The sequence below is a fragment of the Colius striatus genome, chromosome 7 (genome assembly GCF_028858725.1).
Source record: "Colius striatus isolate bColStr4 chromosome 7, bColStr4.1.hap1, whole genome shotgun sequence".
Lineage (NCBI taxonomy): Eukaryota > Metazoa > Chordata > Aves > Coliiformes > Coliidae > Colius > Colius striatus.
The window spans coordinates 39,041,840-39,066,645 of record NC_084765.1 but is presented as its reverse complement, the minus strand read 5'-3'; the positions used below and the strand labels follow the sequence as shown (position 1 = coordinate 39,066,645).

At 36.5% G+C, this 24,806-nt stretch overlaps 1 protein-coding gene across 2 annotated transcripts; it reads right to left on the bottom strand.

Moving 5' to 3' along the window:
• Window positions 1-1,942: 1,942 nt before the first annotated feature.
• Window positions 1,943-24,431, bottom strand: COPS2 (COP9 signalosome subunit 2). 2 transcript variants are annotated; one of them, XM_062000141.1, is made up of 13 exons: window positions 24,225-24,431; window positions 14,244-14,357; window positions 13,130-13,207; window positions 12,400-12,525; window positions 11,019-11,129; window positions 10,823-10,900; window positions 9,806-9,980; window positions 8,783-8,961; window positions 8,605-8,657; window positions 6,413-6,510; window positions 4,570-4,652; window positions 3,447-3,505; window positions 1,943-2,693 (listed from the first exon to the last, which is right to left on the bottom strand). In XM_062000141.1, exons 1-13 carry the CDS (start codon window positions 24,276-24,278, stop codon window positions 2,549-2,551), a joined length of 1,353 nt encoding a protein of 450 aa, XP_061856125.1. In that variant the 5' UTR covers window positions 24,279-24,431; the 3' UTR covers window positions 1,943-2,548. The 2 variants fall into 2 exon arrangements, with proteins under 2 accessions (XP_061856125.1, XP_061856126.1); XM_062000142.1 differs by having other exon boundaries at window positions 11,019-11,108.
• Window positions 24,432-24,806: the final 375 nt, after the last annotated feature.

The window sequence follows — 24,806 nt, the reverse complement described above, 5'->3', positions numbered from 1 at the left end:
AACTCTCCATTATGTGCCTAGAGCACAGATGCTAAGGCACTGTATGCACGAGTAAGAACTAAAGCATGCCTAAACACACAATTTATTAAGAGGTAGACTAACACTTTTTCGGTCTAAAACCATATTGCTAGCCCTCACTATTCAAACTAATAGTCTTTGAGTAGTTGGACTAGTCCTACTATAATTAGTTCATCCCAACAAAAAGAAAAAACAAGGGAACTAAATGGATAGGACAAGATTTACTGCAGTAGTCTCATTTCCTTCTTGAAAAAATCCATACCTCCTCAACAGGATGGCTGTGATGGGACAGGTTACATCCATTACAACAGGCAAAGTCAAGAAGACTTTGTTAAGTGATACTACGTTTATGCACAGTTTTTCTTCCTCCTCCTTTAGAAGAGAGTAGTTGTTCCTTCCCACAGCAAGGGTGGTGGGAAATGGTAGAGAAAGGAAACATGCTGAAATGGCTGTTACGGTCCCTTGTCCCCATGGGAAGAACAGCCTGGCAAGACTAGCCAGACTGGCTATCCAAATTAAAGTCTCTGAGTCTGCAGACAAGGGTCCCAATCATTGTGCAGTATTATTAAATTCAATTGCACATCACCAGATCTTGGTGGAATTTTCAAAGTAAAAATGATGTTATACATCACAGCACTGTAAGGAAACAAAATATGAACAATGACCTTTAGTAAGCGTTATCTACTGATTTTAGGAAGGAAAAAAGCTTTGCCTTTCCTTAAAAACTAAATTCGATTTATATTAATAATTTACTAGAAAGACCTATTGGTAAACATACGCATCAGTGAAGAAGAAATGCTCATCCAAGATTCAGCTTCATGCTACTCATGCCACACATTAAGTTTTACTGTGTAAACTCTAGGAAAAAAAAAAATCACTTGCTTTGACAACTGCAGAGCAAAATAATTTTCATTTTCTAAGGGACATAACTATCCTTCAGATGAAAGTTAATTTTACCCTATTTAATTATATACAGTTACCAATTTAAATCCTGACCTAGAACATTGAGTTTACCACACTCTCTTGCATGTATGTGATGGATGTGTGTCATTTATTAGGCTTTTTCTTTTTAGGGTGGTGTTGATTGCTCTACATACATATTTTTCCTCCTAGAACAATGACTGTGTGGCACTGCTTGATGCATCATTACAACATATACTCAGCTTTAACGTGGAGCTCTTGTAGTTATGGAAGAAGTGACCCTGCAAAATTGCTTCTACATTTCTCAGACCTGCAAGAGAATTTCTCTATCAGCTCCAGACAACCTGCTACAGGAAGGAAAGTTGCTGTGGTCAACACTGCAGCTCTGTACTTTAAATGGATCTAAGGATCATAAAATTCTTAGGACATGAAAGGCATGTGCCTACTATGTGGTAGGACTTCAGGACTCAAAAAGCAGCTCTGAAGAATCTACAATCAAATCTCTGAGACAAGAATATATGCCATTATTGCCGAGGTCACTGTACTTGGTCCCCACTCTCTATACACAGTGTCATTATATATATCCTGAATTTGCTCAAAAAGACCACAGATTAAGCAAAGAGATAACAGGGTCTGCATTTTTATTCCCAGGGTACTGCTTGGCAAACCTGCATTCTTCACGTACCAAAATAAAACCCAAGCGTATTCCTGAGAAATGTCAAATATGCACCAACATCAACTAGACGGGACCATAATAGTTTGGTATCTGCAAGACACAAATCTTTTCATTTAGCAAGACTGCTAAATGTCAGCTTTTAAACCCTTTAATGTTTATCTATCTCAAGGGGGGAAAAAAAGAAAAATCAACAGCACGCATACCAAGGTTCAGACTTAAAAATCTCCATATTGGCCTTCAGAAGTGAGGTGAAGTGATACCTATTTGATAATAAACAAAAGTAAATATCAAGTAAAATGAAAGCACATCAAGAAACAAACTGTACAATTTCTGAACTGCACTGTTTATTTTGCTGCTTGAAACCTAAGTGACAGTATGCCACTATAATTATGGGGTTTCTTCTAAACCTTTACTACACTGCAGGTACAGAAATATATGGACACATTTTTGGAGAACTGACATTTTGCAAAATGCAGCAAACATTTCAATTTATACATGAGAAAAGGAAGTGTTCAAAAGGGTATGCATTTCAAGTTATTGCAGGTTATTTCTGTGAGAGAATTTCTGCAGATAAAACATGTTTAAATTTAACCAACAGTAACGTGTCAGTGTATTTAAAATCATGACAAAAATCTTCTCTCTGGTCATTAATTGCCCTTTGACAAATTATTAGGATGTTGTATGTTTCGGGCAAGATGTCAATACAGCATAAATCCCGTGGCATTTTGGTTTTCTTCTGGAGATTAAAGCTGTTTTTTTCTTGGGATAAATGCAGCAGCAAAACACAAACCAGCTGATCAAAAAAGCACTTCTGCCATAACTCCAATAATTTCAGGGCACATCAACCGACAGTAGTTTTGCCATTCCCAGTTCTTTTAAGGTTTACATCACTGTACTGTTGCCTTAAGTACGTTTGTAAAAGCTTGGTTTCTGTTAGGCCAGCTTGCTGACTACAGCCTGGTTGAGAGAATTTAGTTGGTTGGTCCATTTATCTAATGCAGTATACCGTGCACCACCTCTCTTCTGATGATCCAGTTCTAGGAGCTGGTTGACTTGATCGATTCGGCCATGTATAGTGCTGGAAGTAAATAATAAATAAATAACTATGACTTGCTAATACACATACAAATAGGAGCCAACAATAAATCAGAGGTAAAGTAAGAGGTCTTCTTACACACTTTTACAATATATTGTCCTGGGCAGCACTGCCTATTTAGTTGGCATCAAGACTGGAAATCAAATGAACTAATTCATTAGGCAATGCATATTTTACTTGCCTTGCTATAACACACATAGTCTTAAGCAATAAGAGGCACACAGTTCTTGAAAGTCAAGAGATAGTGAAAAATGGAGATTTATGTAAAAGGAAATTAAAATACGACACCCAAGTAGGGATTTGATTTTCCCAATAGATACAAGTTACTCTGCAAAAAGAGATTTTACAAATTCTGGTGAAATTTTTCCAGTCAAAGAGAGCAGACTGCTAATTTGTCAACTTGAGAATGTACTCGAAAAATATACACGAGCATAAGTAGCAATTACTGAGAATAATCATTTTCATAATTTCGTAATAATTCCAGTAATTCATTACGCAACTCAAAATTAAAGTAAAAACATGCTGCTCAATCTCTCTGGGTATTGGCTCATGTCTGGCAAATATACTTTGTTGCCCATAAGTCAAGCAAATCCAAACAAAGTCAGCATTGTTATATTTTGGTTCTAGAATCAACCAGTATTGTCCCAATGCATGAAAATATTGTTTTGTTTATTCTAGTGTGCTTTGATTATTTCAAAGTAATCAAAGATCAGTAATCAAGAGTAAAGTACATACTTATCCAATATGCACTGCACAAGCAAACTTTCCACATCAGCTACATCTATGTTTAACTCCTAAAAGAAAAAGAAAACTCATTATGCTGCTACTTTTGTTTTGCAACATTAAATAATTCCAACCTTTATTTTCATATACAGAATTTGGCTTCATCTCTTTCTTACTGTTGGAAAATATCAATTCAATAAAATCTATCAAGCAAAAGAACTCCACCCAAAATATATGTATGGCCAGTGATCAAGAGATCAGTAACCTCTCAGAAAAGACTGAAGAGGCTAAAGCAAACTGTTTGGAAGCTCCAGAAATGAGTTCCTTTGCTGACTTATGCCACCATACCATATCCTGTGCCCCTCCTCCAACACAAAAAACCCCCACAAAATAAAATTAAGACAATAATTATTAGAAAGGAATGTGTCTGTACTCAAAACTGTTTAGAGGGCTAATTGCATCTTCTGGCTCAAGCACTTTCTACAAATGTAAAGGCTAGCTTCAAAAAACAAAAAAAGGATACAGAGTTCTGAGGAGAATTTAAGCATAAAAAAATAGGCATCTCTAATACCTCATGTTATATTTTGGAATGCTGTGAATTTTTGTAAGAAAAACACAGATTCCCAGGTGATGGAAACAGTCATCTATTGTCATTGGGTTTTGGTTTTATTCTTTCTAGATTAGGGAATGAAATCAGCGATTCTACTATAATGGTTGGTTTGTTCTATTACTGACATTCTGTAACCTGTACAACAGATATTTAAAGATATCTTTTGACAAAGGGAATTAAAGTTTGAATTTTTATGTTCATAAAATTTATGTTCATAATTACATTTGGAATTAGACAAATTTCACCTTTTCTGCTTCTCTTCAGAAAAGTACTTTTCTACACCAAGTAGAATACGAGAATTGAATATTTTAGAGGTACATCATTGTACATATTATAAAAAACATTGGGATGAGAGATGAAATTTACATTTTCGTGCTGCCATAGTGCCAGGAGCACAGCAGTATTACTTTATGGTTTAGACTATATTTAAGGTGTTCTATTTATGGAAGCACTGTATTTACTGAAGAATTTTTATTCACAATCAATCATTTATTTAAGCAAATGCAAAGCTCCACTAGCACATACCTTAGAAATAAAAGGAATATGTATTCTTGTGTAAGGCTTAATTAATTTTATAAGCACTTGTGTTCTGATGTTTCGCAAAAGCTCTGTAAGAGAAATAAATACTGTAAAAACAACAGGACTGAAATAAAGATGCAATATAGCTCTGTATACAAAGACAGCCTAAATACTATGATTTCTGAAGGCAGTAATTCAGTGGGGTGAGGAGAGTAACAAAATAAAGAGACCCTCTTTTTCCAAGGATCTACACAATGTGTAACTCTGAAGATGGACAGATAAGAGTTAAAACCATTTAAACATGGAATGACTTATTCCCTGGTAAAAACTTTAATTACTCAAACTAACTGCATAAATCATTGCACGATATAACTGTAATTAATGGCTAGAATGCTTGTCTTGTACAAAAGTGATAAGAGGTGTTCTTACAGCTCTGAAACTTCAGTCTGCCTGCATTTAACTTCATGGGTAATATTCACATTTTAAGTTAAAAGATCAGGGCCTAATGATATGATGAGAAACTGAAGAAGTATAAAACAGCAGTCTGTGTGAAGTGGTGCATTTTGCTTAGGTAGCATAGTGCAGCTGTTGTTTTAGAAATTTCTACATTATTAAAGAAAATTCGAATAAAAATATAAAAGCATAAATTACAATTGCAACTTAACAGAAAGAGAGCTGGATCCAATTTTACCCAACTAGTTACACAAGGACTTTTTATATAATGAAAAATAATACTGAAGACCAGATTATGTATCTCAATAAAACTAAGGAGATTAGAACAATGAGGCAAGGTATGTAAACACCATAACCATGAACACACACTCTGTATCACTGCCAAGTGAAAAGGATGACAATGGCTTTTTTATCCCTGGATATCACTAGCAAAGTATTATCATTCAAGGGGTGAAACTTGATTCTTTTCTGTCCCTTGATTCAACTATTCTCCTTCTCTTGCTTTCCAGCTCTGTCAGACTTCCTTAAGCATCCGTCTCTAATCTTACAGTCTTGCTACAAGACTTTGAAGCTTACCAGTAGCCAACATGTAACAGCAGTACAGGGGCTATATTTAGTTTCCTGTGCTGTTTGACATCTTTTACAAACAAGACGTGTAAGAGAGTTAAATCCAGAGACCCGGTTTTCTTCTTTCATGCACCTGTCCAGCTAAATGATCAATGACACAATAAGCCCTACTCTTGATGAAAACAGTAGTTATCTGAAAGACCAGACACTATAGGCAAGTGAAGAGACTCAGCCAGGTGGAAAATACAGGGATAACTTTATTTTGTCATGTTAATGGAACAGAAGGGCGTTTGTTAGTGTGTTTCCTTGTTCATAGGGGGTATAGGTACTGTAAATCCAAATGTTGTTCTTAACATACACATTAGAATTACGTGCCCTGTTACATTTTTTATTACTACACATTTATTAATGCAACCTTCATTACATTGCCTACATATTATGTCTTTAACCTGAAGCATAAAATTAACCTTACAAAAGAGCAAACATCTGTTGACTGACACAAACAACCTTACACGTAAGGGTTACCCTCATTTAATCCTTCCAATGGAAAAAAAACAACCACTCAAAACATTTGGTGCCTAACACTACTGTAGGTATTATCTCAGAATATCCAGCCTTGCTAGAACTTTATCATTCTTTGCAGTCGTTCTACATGCCTGGATGTATGTTGGCTGTGACCAACTTCTAAAGAACTTAAAAACAGTACAGGAATCATGGGGAGAAAGAATGCTCATTCTGCCAAGAAGAAAAATAAAATATGTGGGGGAAAAAAATTCAAAGCTTACCAATTAGTGAAAACAAAAAGGATTAAAATAGCCTGTAAAAATACCTTCAATGTGCTCCCTTATGAAGGGATCGTCCATGATGTTGCTGTGATTTGTTTTCAGAATCTTCTCAAATTCGGTGATGTCATTATTCTGATAGGCACTTCAGGGAAAAAAAAAAGCCAAGACACTGAATTATTGCTTTTAAAAGTTAAATAGACTCACAAGTCTGTGTTCTACACCATCTAGAAAACTTGTATTAAATGTTGGTGCAAATAATTATATTCAGAACTTCTACAAGGAAAACCTATTTTAACATGAGATGCAATAGTAATTATTTTCCTCTTAAAATTTTTGTAGCATTTACAGAAGTTTCATATAAACATTTAGTTATCCCACAAGTGCACTTGAGTTTCAAAAATGTTGTACTTTAAGAAGTTATTATTTAAAAAACCCTAGACCCTAAAAGATGCCAATTTTGAAAAGTGACATTACTTGACTTTTAGCTTCATCAAGCCAGATGGAACAAGTCCTGACTTCTGGGATTAACCATCAGTAATTCTGGCATAATATTACCTGTTAGATTTTTATTTCAATCTTATTTTTAGTATATATATTGTTTAACACTCAATATTGTCATCTGAGAAGGGATTACAAAAAGAAGGTTGGTTTAGACACCTATTGTTCAGTAGGGGCATCACAGCATCATTTAAAGGCAAGAGCTGTAATCCCTGAAATGAGGCCTTTTCCTTGAAATATGGTGGTTTTGCAATTGAAATCTATCATATTTTTTCTACAAAGACATTCATCTTTAACAGATCCTATCTACTAACTAAACAAACTTACACAGTAATTTAGTTATATTACGCTACAGGCTACCAATATTTAACCTGAAAGACAAACCTTCAATATATGTTTTTGACTTCTGTTTAAAAACATCAAGTGTAAACAATTTTCTGTTTAAAAACATCAAGTAAAACAATTTTCAAATTTTCAACTTGTTTTTAAGCTGGTCAAAAAATATCATCCTTTATTAGCAGTAAAATGGGCAAGAAAAAGACCTGTTAAATTTAAGGTGGAACTTGAGTATATACATTGGAATTATATGAGTGGAATGGGCTATATCACATGAAAAATTTTGCAGTTATTTTATTGTTTGTTCCAGAAGTCTCTTTTTATTTCTGTAAAACATTCAAGTTCCCAAAGTAGAGTACAGGAAGAATTAAAAATATAATTGTAATCTTTGGAATTGATTTTTTTGACTGCGTATTTTTTATCTACACTGCTTTAATTGCATTATTAATTTTAAAGAAGCAGTTCTACTCAAATGTCAAGATAAAAGATAGAAATTAGGAATATGAATAAAATCAGACTGGGCGATGCCATCTGGAGTTCCTTCTGCCTCAAATTCACATGAAACTATAGATGTCTTTTCTACTTTGCTGTCCAAGTGGAATTATTGGAAACAGTCCCTTAAACTGTCAAGTGACTTATTGATCATTGTATCAATAATGAACATCCTAACTTTCCAACATGTTTGTTCCAACATGAGATCAACTGTGTATTTGAAAATGTGTGCAGCCATTACTTCTTAGGTAATGAAAAAGCTAGGAAAGTTTTTCTATGCCTTGTTCCTTTTTTTTTTTAACTCAATAAAGCCAAGGCATGATAGTGGATGGAACAGGTTAGCTTCAGATCATACTACACAAAAGCTGTCTCAGTTCAATTTATTTTGGCTGATGATCTTAATACACTAAAAGTTCTCACATCCCAGCTGCCTTTAAGAGGTAATAAAGCCTATTTCTGATTTTCACGTAAGTTTGAGGAGATCAGAGTTCAATTTCGCATTCCTAAATTATGAAACTCCATCCAATTATTCTATGGGCTTTGGTATGAGATGTCAGTCATCTCAGTTTACCATATATCATCAGCCAAACCAAGAAGATGAGTACAAGGTAGGACTACTTTATTTGAGAGAGGAAATGAAGTTTTTGCTAGCACATAAAGAGTTCAGTGTAGAAGAAGACAACAGCATGTTTCTGTACCCCTACCTAGCATAGTACAGATTCTTTGATATGTCATAGTAAATAAAAAAAGCTTAAGAAAAACAAAGAGTCTACAAATATTTGTCCAATATTTTTGAAATAACCATGTTAGCTGTGCAGAGAAAAGAATCTTGAAAAATATTCCATCTTTGGTTTGGAAACTATGTCTTTTCATTTTTTTGTTCTCTTCTACAGAAGAATTAAAATCTTACCTTACTAAATTCGTCATTGCTAGAATCTCTGGATCATTTTTGTATGGTTTAGCCTACACAGAACAGAAAGTACAATATGTACATTTAGATTTTCAATATTTTTTTCCATTTTCATCTTTTGGGTAATTTCCCTTTCAATTCAGAAAAGGGAAAAAAAAAAGGAAAAAGAAAAAAATACCTCCTGAGAGTCAAATGGATTTATTCCAGATTTCATGAGCATGTTTGCTAAGACCAAGTATTTTAAGCAAGTGGTTCTTCTGGGGCTCCCTGATTCATCGTAATTCTTGAATGCTTCAAAAAAATCAGTATGTGCCTTTTCAAACTCTCCTTCTCTTAAGTGCATTTTGCCTCCACATTCTGAAAAGAAAACACAGATGAAAAGAAAAGGAACACTGTGTGCCTGTTGCTGGCTACAATAATTGTACTCAGAAGTTCCATGCTATTTCTAAATAAATTAGTGAAATATTTTCAGAAGTCTTTTCATTGTCTGAAATCACTAGGAAAAAAAAGCATTAGCAGCTTCATGTACAGCACTGCCATTTGAATAAACCCATTCCACGAAAAATAATATCCAACCCACACCATAAATCTAAAAGAACACTGATCCTTACAGTCAATAATTATTTTAAACATCATGTTAAAATACTGCAAAAATTGAAGTGGATTTCATCTCCATTTCGGAGGCAACAGACTTCCTGTATTTATGGAATAATATTTTCAAATACACCTTAAAGTCCTTCCTTTCTAATGAATTTTAGTGAGGTGCATCAAGCATAAATTTACAGAGGAGACTGCAGAAATAGCAGTCCCTTCCACTAGCAGTCCTGTCAAGCCTTTGGTTTTAGCCTTTGCAAATGTCTTGCGTTTATCCTTTGTTGCTTGCCATGCTGTCAAACAACTCAAGCTCTTGCTGTTCTTCGCCTTCTCTCCTAAGCTTTATGTAGCCAACTGTCCTGCCCTTCTGACCAGTGCATTTGGCACATGGGCACCAGAACAGCAGAGCTGAAGTTCTGCAGGAGACAAATGTTAAATGATGAGACTGCAACTGCTGTATTTGTAGCCCTTTATTCAGATATGGTTTGTCTGCCTCAATCTACAGAATTTTCTGTCGTTATAGTTGGAACTGGAAAAAACATTATCAGATTTTCATAAAACTAATATATGCAACAGAAATTAAACAAAAAATCCAAGATGAACTTGCCTCTGATAACTCCCATGATCAGTGGATGAGGAATGGCTGACTTGATGTGCAATGACTGTTCATATAGTGCTTTAAGTTTTTTGTTATTTTTCTGTGCTGTATACATTTGAATTTCCAAAGCATAGATTTCCAATAGTTGAGTACCTTTTTTTAGATCATCTTCCCCATCATCAGTCTAGGATAGATTAAGTAATAAATACTGTGAAATTTTAAAAGAACAGTGATTTCAGTTTTATACTACCAAGAAACTTATTATCAAATACTCTCAGTAATTTCCTGTCAAAATAAGGATATTCCTAAAACTTGAAAATTATTATGTAACTATTGAAGACAAAACATAATACTCAAAGAACTTATCACTGGCCAAGTTTTGAAACCCTTTAATAAAAAAGTCAGTATTTTTCTTTTATCAAATGTTTTCTTCAGATTTTGCCCTTTATTCTTTTCCACTTTCCCTAAACCTTTCCATAAACATAAGTGCAATGACTGTCACATATACATATATAGAGATAATACATACGACTCTTCTGCTGCATTTAAGAGAATCATTTCCCAGGTATTTCTAACCTATTTTCCATGCTGGATGAAGAAAAGAGGACACAAACAAGCACAGTAGAGTGCACAACTAATATACTTTCCCCTTCCAAATGGGAAAGTAACAAGAGGACTTTCAGTTTTGAGCACAGCTCACTTGTAATCTTCACTACACTAAAAAATAAGTGTCTGCACATTATAGATTATTCATATGTGCCTCTAATCCTTGCCCCTGACTAAAAGGAAACTTAAGCAGCAATTGTGAATCTTTTTCTAAAAATCATTTTTAATCAAGGAATGAAACTCATTTCTGATTATTTTCTGCTCATGTTATCAAACAGATAACAAATTAAAGCAGGCACGCTATGTCTCCCCTCTGTCCTAAAGCTCAGCCATGTGCCTCAAAGGCCAACAACAGACTTTTAAAAGAAATAAACATCAGTGTTGTTTATCAAGATACAGTGATGTGGAATATAAAGGTACCTGGCATGACTGATGCAGCTGACGCAAAATCTTTTGTAACTTTCCATATTCTTCTCGTTCTAAATATAATTTGCCAAGCTGTAATGAAAAAAAAGTTCAAGTACTAAGGTCTATTAAGATTTCACAATTGTCACTTCTAAGACTTAGTCAAAGGTATCACAATCAAAAGCAAAACACAATATGTTACGTATTTTACCTTTGTGTTTGTTTTAAACCACAATCTGTCATTCTTAGCATCTTTCAGAGCTTCAAGTGTTGTTTCATAGAATTCCTGAAGCAAATCCATCTGACATAAAAAATCAGAATTCTATAATTGTAAACAGCAAATTTGTACCTGTTAATAAAGTCAGTCCAAACAAACTAAAAGTGCATGCTTGAACTTCAAAATAAGAATCTTACTGAATGCCTGCCTTTAAATTGTGAAGAGCTTCTCAAGTAAAAAAACTTAGTGCACTTGCTTTTCTCGTATGAAACAGATATAAATTAAAAAGTATTCACATTTTAAGACCCCAAATCATTTCTCATGCTAGTGAAAAATGAAAGCCACCTTATTCAAGGCCACCTTATATAAGCAAGTAATAAAATTCTTATGTTGTGTAACAACAAATGCAGGCAACATTGTTCCTATTTAAAAGAAGAAAAACAGAAACAATTTACATATCAAGAACAGCCTACACTTTCTATACTACCAATGCCAAGTGAAAGAAAGCTCTTCAGCACATCAAACCACGTCTTTGCAAAAACCACAAAAATACACCATGCAAAGTGGAAATCAAAGTGCCGAGTGTGGCCTTTAACAAAGGTTCTACAGAGAATATATTAGTATTGTTTGTGATCATTGGTTTTTTGGGGATAACAGATCTGTGGCTATATATCAAGTTAAGATTTACAGATTGTCCCCCCAGATGGGGCACCAATGACATTTAGACCAAACCCACTGACCTCTGCCAACAAGGTATAGTCAAAGACAATCCTTTAGGCTTTAAGAGTTTAACTATTCAACTTTGTTTTCCTGTAAGTAGCAAGACAGGAAGGATTATGATTATGACAGAAGAGTCATCACTGAAGACCAGTGTTCCTCCATCTGCAAGTGCTACTTCCAAACAGTCAGTTAATGGAGCTTTCTACTCTCTTCTACCCTCACAAAAGTAAAGGACATGGGCTGTGTATCTATGAACATGTTCCTGGCTTGCACAGCACGTTCAAAGACAGGCAGTATTTAAGACCAACTCTTCACTGCAAAGTTTTTCAAAGGTTCTCCTCTCCCCCAAGTGAGAAAAAAGTATTGCTTAATTACAAATTATACTTGAGAAGGCAGTTACAGTTTGTAGCTATTATGCTATAAAAACCCTTAAAATGTACTTTACTTATTAGCATAGAAATTCCAAGTAAATATTGCCAAAAAAGGACCAATTTATGAACAGTTATCTGTGTTGATACAACAACAAATGAATACAGAGTATGTTCTCTATTAAGATTAAAAAAACCCCAAACCAACAGACTAACATACACAAAAACATCCACAGTTTAAAATGCAAAAAGCAAAAGCACGAAGATGAAAGAACTGATGATCTAACCTGCTTGGAAGTAGAGATATAGTCAAGAATAGAGTTGATGGATTTTTCAGAGTAATTCCTTGTAACTGCACTCCGTATGTAGGTCAATAGCTGTTTATATCTATTCATCATTTCAGGAAAGTTAGTCTAAAAGAAAATTAAATATACGTTATAATTTTTGTTTTAATTATTAAAAGTTGAGTTATACCTTGCAAATACACATACAGAAAACAAAGCATAACAGAAAGGCTATGCAGTAGTGGTTGCTATTAGGAACTCTTAAATCACCACTTTATTCATAAGCAGCACAATCAGGAATAACTTCATCAAGTCTGCATGGACTAGACATCAAAAATATTTATCTCAATGAAGAAAACAGAACTAGCTGTCCAACTACTTGGCATGGTTGCATATGTAGCATATAAATTTTTCCATGATTTATTCTAGTGAAGTACATATATATAGAAACATTACCAGTTTCAATGGTATGATGCCTCAGGATAGCATGGACTGAGGCTCGAAGTTCCAGAGTATCAGCTGACTACAGGAGCTATTTTGCATCCATTTTGCCTTTGACTTGCAACCACCACATAATTTCCCTATCATGTCTATAGTAGCCACTAAACGCTGCAAAAGACATGTTATGGCAGATTTAGTTAGCATAGACATAAATTAGAAAAATAACTTAAGGTCTCTGGATCAGATACAATTTTATGCCATTTAATTCTAAAGTGATAGCTGTAATTCATACCAATTTAAAGTTTATTTTAATCATCTGCTTCAGAGCTTTGAATCCCCATTCTCCTTTTTCACCTTCAAGCTCCAAAACCTGAAATACAAAATTTTTAAGAACAATATTTATAAAAGCTTTATTCAAACATTGATTTGCATCTTGTTTAAAATGTACATATCCCATTCATGCCTTCCCTCCCAAACTTTTTTCTTACAAAGTAATGTTTCACTGTTCCCTGTTCTTTAATTTTACTCTTGTTATTATTCAGAAAGTGAGGGGTATGTATATATCCTACCAGTTTTCACAACTTAGTTAATGTAGGGAGGATGAATTTTTATTTATAGATTTGTTGTTGTCTAACACCATACACTAAACTTTAATGCTACTCCATAAATACGTATACACAAAACAGTTGCCACATTCCCTGCAAAACTGACTCAATCCACCCCTTGACTAAACTAGTCAAAGATTTACACTTCTGAATTGCTATAGTTTCTTCAGAGTTCAGTAAGTTTTCCAGGCTTTAATGTAACATAGATGATGGAATGTTTTGTAAAATAAATTTGTAGAAGGTTTTTTTAAGTTGTGTGTATAATACTGTTATACACGATAAAGATGCCAAGAGATGTGGTTTGTTGCATCTAACATATTGCTTTCTGGTGGCAGTGTGAAAACATTAAAAATTTAAAACTGACATGAAGGAAAGAAAGTATGTTGCTTAGTGTTTATACATGTAAAGACTTGAAATCAGATAGCAAACCAAAGATGATACATAAGACACTGGGGAAAATGCCATTTCTTTTTAAAAACGGATAGATCTGGCTTCTATACTTGACATACGAAAACATATGTAGGAGTGTTTAATTGACTTAGTAACTCCTGAAGACTTAAAACTCAGTTCTGCAAGAAAATAGGACTGTTTTACATGCTATTTATGATCCCTAAGAATGATCCTGAAAGGCAGTCAGACAGGAGTCTAAGCTGTCCAATAATAAACTTAGCACATTAAGTTAAAATCAGTAAAAATGTAAACATTACTACAAACATTCCAGAAAACAACTCAAATGGTAAGCCAATATTAAAAAATGTCAATTACTATAAAAATAAGAGATAGAATATAAAGACAGAAAACCTTCTGAAAACTGCTTAGCGCTGCTTTGGGATCATCTTCCTTCAAAGCTTTGGAATTGTAATATTGATTTTCCAGATCCACATTTGGTTCGGAATTGCTGTCCTCAGAATATTCCTACATTTTAAGGAAAAAAGAAAAAAAACAAAACCAGTAAAGAAAAGTCAAAAAGAAAGGTTCAGAACATCTAATATTCTGCTGGAAACTGAGAAAATATATTAAGACATATTGCTCAAATTGACATGGAATGCTTATCATAGAATCATAGAATGGTAGGGGTTGGAAGGGACCTTTAGAGATCATCCAGTCCAACCCCCCTGCAGAAGCAGGTTCACCTAGATCACATCGCATAGGAACATGTCCAGGTGGGTCTTGAAGACCTCCAAGGAAAGGAGACTCCACAACCCTCCTGGGCAGCCCGTCAGTTTTAGATCATGTAACAGGTATGGACTCTTAGAATGATTTCATCTCTCTCCAATGGGAGACCAGCTAGACCAGCCTCACCATCCACCAACACTTGCCTGTTAACAGATTTCTTTCTGGACTAATGAACTCATAGCTTTACCAATTCTGCCTTTATGACAAGTACAGACTGTATTACTAAAATCCTGCAATGTTGGTGTTTAAGGTCAGATGCCTAATAGCATATGCCATTTCTGTATGGGAAAGAGAACATGCTGGGTGCTAATCTTCTAAAAGATGCTCTATTTTGTGACCTTTGCTATCTACAGAAGCAATGTGCCTGAGCTGTCACAGAAGTAATGATTCAGCAACAGAGGATATAAAACGCTCCTATGAATTCCCTCTAATCTGCCTTTTTATGCCATAATGATTCATACTTGTCTAAGGAAATTAAAAAAAAAAAAAGAATAATGACTATAACACCAGCTGCTTCTGTGCTGAGAAGCAGGAGATGATTGAGAAAATGCTAAAGATACTGCCAAAGAGGGTGGGGTGGGGCACAGGCACAATAATTTAATCAAATAATTACCCATCATGTACACCAGTGCCAAACAAATTGAAGAATTTACTTCTACCAATTATTGCTTCATTTAAAAAAAAGTACTCTGAGGCTTTTTCTGACCTAAAACAACAGCTCAGTATTTTATCTTCTTTTGATGAAGGACAATGGTGCATGTTTGATAACAAAACTCAAATTAAAATTTCATTTGAGGTTTATAGGAGTCAAAAGTCTTTCAGAGCTCTGCATTTTCAAGCCAACTTCTCTCAACAGAGTGTTTATCTACTAGGAGATGAACTGCTTAACAGAATCTGTCTAAATCTCGAAGTTACCTTGGTCAGAGTAAGCTTCCCTTGTTACAATATAAACAATGCACAGTCAGATGACCATCTTTTAGGTTGGAATTTCTAATTTGCTGCACTTTTTCATCAGGCATACTTATCCTTTCATTCATCCATATTGCTAGTATTAACAGGCTCCTTCAAAACGATGGGAGGGATGAAAAAAAGATGGGGCAAAAGAGAAGTTTTACATTAGCTCTCTCTACAGCACAAGCAAATTTTTCAGTTTAAGTTTTCTGAACTGTAATGGAAAAATAGTTCTGGGAGTTCACAGTTGGCTCAAATTTTATTAAACATGGTCCTTGAGATATTTATCCTTCAACCTGCCGATGTTTCTATTTGTTGTATGTAGGCAAGTTGCCCAAATATCTATTTATTTATACTCACATGAAGTATTAGTATGACAGTGAACGGACTTATAAACCTAGTTTTCTGAATTCCCAGAGAACTACAAAACTTAATACTGAAAACCGAAAAGAAAACAGGAAGCAAGTGTCTTGTTTTCACTGGGCAGACTTTCATTTTAGTTAGCTTGTTTTCACAACTTCTTTACCCTATTGATCAGCATTGATGGAGTACCTACAAGAACACACACACAAAGCCAACAGCTGTAACTGTATCGGACATCTTATGAAGATACAGGCTGCCAGAGCTTAAACAACATAGCTTTTAAGATACACATAATCAGCTGATACTTTGTTTATACTGAACTTGAACAATGGAGAGTATTTTTGGCAAAACTATCTATTTGTAAAGATAAAAGGAAAGTAAACTAACGTAATCTCTTTTATAAAGCAATATACTCTGTTAGCCTAAATCCAGAAACATCTGAATTTTCATCTTAGCTCTGGCAGTGATTCTGGAAGCCTTTTTTTCAGATAATTTTTCAGGTAATTCAGACAACTCAAACATCCCATAAAGCTATTTTCATAAGAATATTAATACATCATGAAGAATAAGTGGTAAGTCTAGACATCATTTTTTTTTCTAATGAAAATGCATCAAAGGTAGTATTTTATGAGCTCACAGCTAAATTTTTCCATTTGATGTCTATTTGCTTCACATTAAATTTAGGATGTTTATATGGATTAAAAATTCAAATTTCCTGCTTCTAGAAAACGTGATGTGAGGTGCTTATGTCAAAAGACATAAACTTAGTGGCTGTGAACAACCCTTTAGAATCATGAACTAAGTATAAGATGATGCCATGAATTTGTAGACAATGAAATAAAAAAAGATCAGCCATGCAGATACTGTATCTTAATTTAAGCATCAATACTAATTATGGCAGTGCAGATCAATTCAGAAGGACCAGCACTCCCTGTTCTTTTGATGCAGAGACTGCTTAGTGCAGCGAAAGTGAGAACATTCGGCTTTTGCCAAAAGCAAAAGTAAAGAAGGAGGAAAGGAAAAGTGTGAAGCTGTATCCTTAAAGTTCAAACTAAGAAAAAGATGCATTTCCTTCCCGGTATCAAAACCAGAAAAATTCTTTTAACAATAGATTCAGATACCGAACTTCTAGCCTTTCCTCACCCTCACTTTTAACCTCTCTGCTTTCTGCCTGAAGAACTTCCCCAAATCAACCCTTTTAGGTAAGGTTTGTTGCATCAAAAATGCAGTACCAAAATAAAAATGCACAAAAATTAGGTAGAATATCAGGTTTACAAAAAGGATTTTTAAACAACTCTAAAAATCTCCACTGTATCATCCAGAACAACTATTCTGCATAGAAAAATACCTTAATTATAACTTCAAGATATAAAAGCACCTGTGTGATACATTTTAGCTGTAATAAAAACCCAACAGGGCTAAGAATTTTTTTAATTAAGATCTTGGTGATATTTTTAAATGGATATCAACACTATCAGCGCAAATGAAAACAAGAGAAACCCAAGTACACAGAACTGATCTTTGAAACTCATATAGTTGTCCCTTCCTGAGAGCATCAAAAAGATATAAGTGGGTCTCTTTAGTTTTATACTCATGAAATCAGAAAGCCCTGATACAGCTTCCAAAAAATATGGTTAAAAAAACGTTAAGACATTGTTTAAACATTGTTGCATTGAAAATCTGCATGTTCTAAATGCAGTCAGTTATAAACAATCCAGCCCCATCACATCACTTTTTGAGGAAGAAAAATTATCACACTAGCTCAACTGTAATGGAGATAAAACCTCTGATGTCGCTTACTCTGCCTAGAACAGTGTTCTTTCAAATAATTTTAATAAAAGTCAAATTAGTACCAAGGAACCAATTTAATTTACAAGTCTTTATTACATTACATATTAAGCTTTCACAAAATTCATTTTATCTAACAAACAGCTTTAAAATATTAAGCCTCAGTGTCTGAAAGGAACACTCACAGAAAACAATTCAACCCAGTCAGCTTTAATCATTCTTTTTAAGAGCATGGACCCATTTGCAGTTTCTTCAGCAGTAAAGGCAGGTTAAAATCATCCAGCACTCCCCACCTGCCCTGTTCACTTCTGGTCCTAGTATCCCCTTTCCCCTTCAATGCAGCGACTCAACATTTTATGTTGTCTTAGTCCTTGATGATGGCTGATCCTGCTTGGGTTGAGAGAATAGGCCTACCAGTGCTTACACAGACACAGGCCTGAGGCTGGTGAGCCACGGCAGAGGAGCAGATTGACCAGGGAGCATAAGAAAACCAGCTGTGGTTTCAGAAAAGTGTAGCAGGAGCCTTAGTCAGTGTGGCTTCTCTCCTCACAGACAAAATAGGATACACAAACTGGGAGACTGTAACGCTATATCCATGACATTTAATGGCAGATCTGTGATGTTCTAGCAGATTGGAGTGGCACATTAACCTCGTAAAGTTTAACATGTACAAAACCAAAGATACAAGTATTCTGTGAAAAATACAGGTTTTAATTACTATTTTTCTTCTCTCCTGTCTTGCCTAAAGCACTTCCCTAACTTCTATATTGAAACTACAGTAATAATCTAAACTTTTGCTTCTCTGTCTATCCTTCATTAGCTGTAGAGGAATCGAACTTCTACTTTGAAAACCTTTTAAAACAATAAGAATAAAAAAGAGGGGAAAGTAGCTATATAGAGCATAACTTTCCAGACAAAAGATACGATACAAAGAGTTCTATTTCTGTTGAAATTTATCCTTCAAGGATATTGTTCACAATAGTTATTACTGTCAAATTTCAATTGCTGGTAATTTTATCAAATTTCAACCATTGGGCTGATACAAACAATTCTTTTTTTCTTGGTTTTTTTAATGAAGTGCAATTGTTTCTGAGAATAAGTCTGGTACAAATTTGATTTTACTTTAGCTAACTCTGTTTCACGGCATTTAAGAGGTCTGCTAACTCTAGAATTTGGAGCAAAGACCTGATATTTTGCAAGAGCACTAGTGATGTGGTGTTGAGTAGTTTGGTTTTTAAAAAAACACCAAAATGTCCAAATGAGGCCAACTGGGAAAAAAAAAGAAAAAGAACTTTTCAATATATTAATTATAGCTTGCCAGCTAAATTTCTCCAACATTTCATCTACAATGAACATGCACTATTTTCACATAACTCCTACATGGTGGCTGCTAAAGCGACCAACCAAGCACCATCCTGGCACTAAGAACGACTTTCTTTGCATTTGCTCTTCCTGGACCACTGGTCCCCTAGGCACCAGGACAAAAAAAGTAAGTAACAGTTTCTATGTGCATTTGACACTGGTATCCAGGCACATGAATATAAAGAAAGCAATCAGACTGGAATGCAAAAGAGTAAAGAGGAAAAGAACAGAGACAAACCATGAGAGCAAAAGCAAGAGTGTGATCTGTGTAAGAAGCCTGCAACCACTCAATCATGCATTGAGAATGCTGGTTTTCTTTTCCACATTCCAGGCCTCTCTGCTCCTACTCTGCAAGTCATCCAGTGCCTGCTGGCTCACATTGGGGCTGACACCAAGAATATGAAGTCTGTGAAGCCAGTGATTTGCAATAGGGTCAGTGCAGCTCCACTGAAAGACAGAGCTCTGCCCTTGTGGGTGTTTTCAAGCAGAAGTTGGAAGATGCATAGAAACAAGACAGGAGACTGTCGAAAGAAAAACAGCTGGTGCTATGACATGTAAAGAGTACCGAAAAGAAGTGTCTTTTCTTTCTAGCTCTATCACACAGTTGTCGTATAGCTATGGGCAACCTTTTCCAAAAGTCCAGTTTTTAGCATAATTTAGACCTAACTTACTTCTGTTTAACAACTGCATATCAGATCCTGGGATGCTCTTTTCTGAACAGAGCATATCAGACCCTGGGATGCTCTGTTCTCAACAGAGTGCTAAATAACTAAAAAAAAACCCAATAAAAATACAGAACTTATTGACACTTGTCAATGTTCAGATGGAAAGAATTTATTGACTATTTTTTCTTGTGCTTTTTGCCTCAGTATATCCTTCTGATACATTATGGTAGTGAGCAAAATACGTCTCAAATATATTAATTCTGTGTTTAAAGATGAGTCTGAAGAGAAAGCTTAAAATATCAGGACACACACTGAATCCATATGAAATATGAAACAGTAATTAGTTCAGAGAATAGTATATCCTGTGTCCTTTGTGAAGCTACTGACTTTTGACTAAAAAAAAAAAAAATCCCATACTGATGTAATAAGAGATTTCATAGAACCAGAAGAAGGTAAAGTGGAACTGCTCAACTTGGTAGTTACCTAGTTTTGAAGGCTTGTTTTTCGCAGCATTACAACTTTATGTTGGCTATATATATGTACCTTTTAAAATGATGGCTGTAACATGAAGAATTGGGAAGAGGTGACAATATCTGCTTAAAATGTCAACTGTATCAATTAAAAATGCATCAATATAAGGCAGGGAAATTTCCCTGTCCTGATGAGATTGCTTAACAAGCTTGGTAACATTCAGAAATTCTTTTTGAAATGGAATCTATTTCTCCCTGTTGGAAAGAAATGGTGAACCAAATCACATTTACTGAGCTGCCATTCTGATAGCTTGAAATAAAAACACTGCCTCCTTCCTAATATCAACAGAGCCTGAAAAGGGAGATCCCTCGCTGAAAAGGGAGAACCTGAAAGCATGCCAGTTTTCATGAACCTGTAGCCATCTCATGGGGGTGCAAACTGCTGGCTGTTCACTGGAGTTGTAAACAGCTCTTCTACTGAAGTCATTGAAATAATACAGCTCCATAATGAAAAAAAGTTGCTCAGCAAACAGATTTGTCTACTCTTTCCCCAGATTAATTTTCCGGTTCAATTTCAGAACACAATAAGATGCCTCATTAAAAACACCACAAAATCCTGTTTATTTAAAACAAAACCAAAAAAAATCAAGTAGATGTATTACAACAACTGTCAATGTGTTGTCATTGTGCCTGGAAGAATCAATTTCTGGAGAAAGGCTGAGTTTAGTCACAAAGTCAATGCTAAACATAGCTTTTTCCCCAAGACTGAAAATAAAAATGGAATTTACAATGATCCTTCCCTCTTTCTCCTTTTCCAACCTCAAGCTAAAACTAATAAAAAGAACCTGGACTGAAGTCATAGAAGGCACCTAACAGCACCAAGCTAGAAATTAATGTTGAGTAGTTTTCATAATGACCAGTAAACATTATTCTGTTCATTGAAGCATAAAGTGGAATAATTCATGTTATAATCAAAGCTGTCACTGTGCATTACTAGCAAATTGTGAATCTAGGTCCATCCACCCACAAATACAAATGGAATTTTTTCCTGATACCAAGACCTCCAACAGATGAAGTTAGCAGCTGAGGTCACTTACAAAAGTAAAGGTAAAACCTTGACTTTTAAATCAACGAAAAACCAAGTAGAAACAGTCAACTATGATGTTGTACAGTGGGTAGTCTTCAGTTGTTTAACGGTGTAGTAATTACTCTAATTATACAAAAATCCACAATGAAGATGGGAAAGAGCTGGGCCTTCAGAATATCTGTTCACTTTTCAGTTCAAGTGTGAAACATCTGCATACTTAAGAAAATTTAACTGACTGGTTCTACGTGATCAGCAGGTCCAGTACATTTTTAAAGGAACAGCCATAATCATGGCTAATAAAAATGGACAAAATTAAAGCTTTTTGGGAAGTCCTTTTGTCACTACTATTTTCCTACTAGTAGCTACCCTGGGAGATCTGAATCTAGTTTCATCATACTGTATTTTGGTAAAATAGCTATTTCTTCTTTCAATAACTGTTTCTGTAATTACTGCCTAATAGGAGGAGTCCTATTCCTTAAAAAAAAGAAAATACAACACTCATGTCTGCTTTTTTTATTTTTACTTCTGTACTAACCCAAGTATTTTGTTTGTATTCATTTTTTTGTTTGTTTCAAACCCTTCTGCAGCAGCATTTACACTCAACTTGAGAACCATGTATCCCCTTATAGACTTCTCTTACTTTAACTCAACTTACATCAACATGAAAGGAAGAAATCAGGCTCTGTCTTCAGGGCCTTTAACTATTTTCCAAAACAATTTTGCGGAACACTGCAATTGCCATCTCAAGCACATTTGAAAACAACATCCAATTATGGTTTGCTAGTCCAAGAATGCTGAAACTAGTCTAGCTGGAATATATTTATTCTTAAGTTCTGGGGTGTTGAGGGTTTTTTTTTCCTCATCAGTTATAAATCCAAAGTAAATTTTAAAAACCTGGTTTATTTAAAGATGTAACTTCAGTATTATTTGAGGCCTTACAGGGGAGTAAGGCATTTTCTTATTGAAAGGAAAAAAATAACATGCTCTAAATTACAAGCAGTCTTTTAAGATTTGGGTTAATGGTAATTGATGACAATGAAAATGCTACAGGAAAAGCAGCTACAGTCGGGGTCTGAAACTTGCCACAAGCAAGAAGTTTCAGGAAGATTTTTCCAACACGGAAGAAAATACTTCATAAAAAAGAAATAAGGGGAAAAGGGTTAGATCTGCAATTACTCCTGGTGAAAACTGACATAACACACTGCAAACTTAGAGCTGCACTCTTACTCAAATTTATATGTAGACAGCTGCATTTGAAGATCGAAAAATGCAATTACAGTGGTTTCTCTACATATGCAGTTCTCACATTACAGATATTCAACACAAACTCTGCTGTATTTAATATCCCTTTCATTGTATCACATGCAAAAATAAACATAGCATCTTAAACCAGGACATCATGTGGTAATGAAAATGAATGGAAATTGATTTTTGGAACCAACTGGACCAACAAAATATTTTTAATAGTCTCAGTGTATTTCCTTCAGAATTCTTGTTTCTTTAAGTTTGTGAATTCATTCATGGACTTAAGTGGAACCCTAACAGTTCCTGGCATACTGACTGCAGCTCATAAGGTTAAGATGACAACACATGTCAAACAGGCACCTGGGTGAATTTAAAAAACTCAAACCCAGACGCTTTTATTATATCCAATGTCATGCAGCCACTCTGAGCAGCTCATAAGAAAAACTGCACAGAAAATATTTCAAATAAAGACAGAAAAAGTTTTAAAGTGACTTCATAAGTAGCAATGGTTAGAAAATAATTTATTAGAAAGCAAGTATTTCAGAAGCAAATGTATGGAGTTTTTCAGTGGAACTGCAGTATTTTTATAGGTTTAGCCACAATGAGTGAAATAAGAGACTCTCAACCCTCAACCACATACAGCTTTTTTTTTGTTATAAAAACCTATGCAATGTTCAGAAAAGCAAAAAACCAACCAACCAGCCCCCAAGCTGCAATGTAAGATAATGGCAACAGAATGAAACATAACTGCACAGCAATCAGATATAATTTTTTTGCTTCAAGTATGATAGCTGTAGGATTTACTAACCTACCCCAAGATGCATTGTTAAATGTCGTTCTTAACAATTTAAGGAAGATTCGTTACAACAGCACATTCTAATCCTATACCTAATTTTGCCCTGATAAATTCTTGTTAACTACAACAGTTGTTTCTTAAGGGTAAAAGCCTAGACCAAAACCTGACATCAAAATGTAACTAGATGTAGCAAGAAAGAGCCCAAACTCTACAACTGAAAAACAAACAAACAAACAAACAGGGCGGGGAGCAGTGGGCTCACTGAGACGATAAAGGTAGAAACTTACAAATTAGTATACCCTTGGGCGTTGCATCAGAAACTTGCAGTGTGGCCATATCTCTCTCTCCCCTTTCTCTTGCCTCCACTTTTGCCTCAGTTTTACGCTCATGCAAGTACATGAATGACATCCCCCCCCCCCCCCCAGGACCTCTCGCAGCCGCGGGTCAGGAGGAGGGCTGGTAACTTTATGGCTTTACTTCGTACCCAACAGCTCGGCCAGAGTCAGGAGGAGGAAGGTGGGTAGAGGGCCGGAGACCTCCTCTCACCCTTATGGCAGACAAACGGGGGCCCAGGCTCGCCGGGCCCGAGGGGGCCAGCCCGGGGCCTAGTTAACTTCCCGGGGCCGAAGTTGGTCTGTTTTTCCGCGGAGGGGTGGCAGGGCGCCGCGGGGCCCGCTCCGAAAGCAGCCCCCACCCCTCGCAGTCGCTGCCCCCATCCCTCCGCCCTGGGAGGGAAACTCATCCTGTCAGTGCTCCCTCACGGGGCAGCACCCGGCGGGGCTGCGGCGGCGACTGCGCCAAGCACAGGCCCTGGCCCGAGGCGGCATCGCTTCCTGCGAAGCCCGCGGCCGCAGCGCGCCCTGACCTCCCGCGCCTTACCAGATCGTAGTCCTCTTCATCATCGCACATGAAATCATCCTCCATGTCAGACATCTTGGCCGGAGGACGGGCGGGGGGAGGGGAGGGGGCCGGGAGAAGGAGGAGGCAGCGAGGACAGCCCCTTCTCCCACAACCCCGCGCGGCGCTGCCCAATGTGGCTCCGCTCCGCCCGGAACCCGCCGCAGCCCGCTCCCCTCCCACCCCCGGCCCGGGGCACCCGGAGCTCAATCCGCGTTGCACCACCGCCGGCTTCCTCTCACTGCTAGCAACCGGCCCCTAGCAACCGCGGCCCGCGGTTGAGGCCCGCCCCCGCCGGCCGCCTTGTGCTGGGGCTCTGCGGCACCGCCTCGGCCCTGGCGCCGAGAGCCCTCCCCGGCGGCGCCGCGGCTCGGCGGGGCGCGGGCACGTATCCGGAGCCCCGAGCGCGCCGGTGGTCGAGGGCGCAGCTCCGTGTGGCTGCGCGTCTCTGAATGGCACATTCAAAAAGCCCGGCCGCTAGCTGATGCTGGCAGCGTCGCTTAGCCCTTAGTGCAGCTTCTGTGCCCCGCTCAGCGCCCACGAACGGTTTACGCGCGCTGCGTT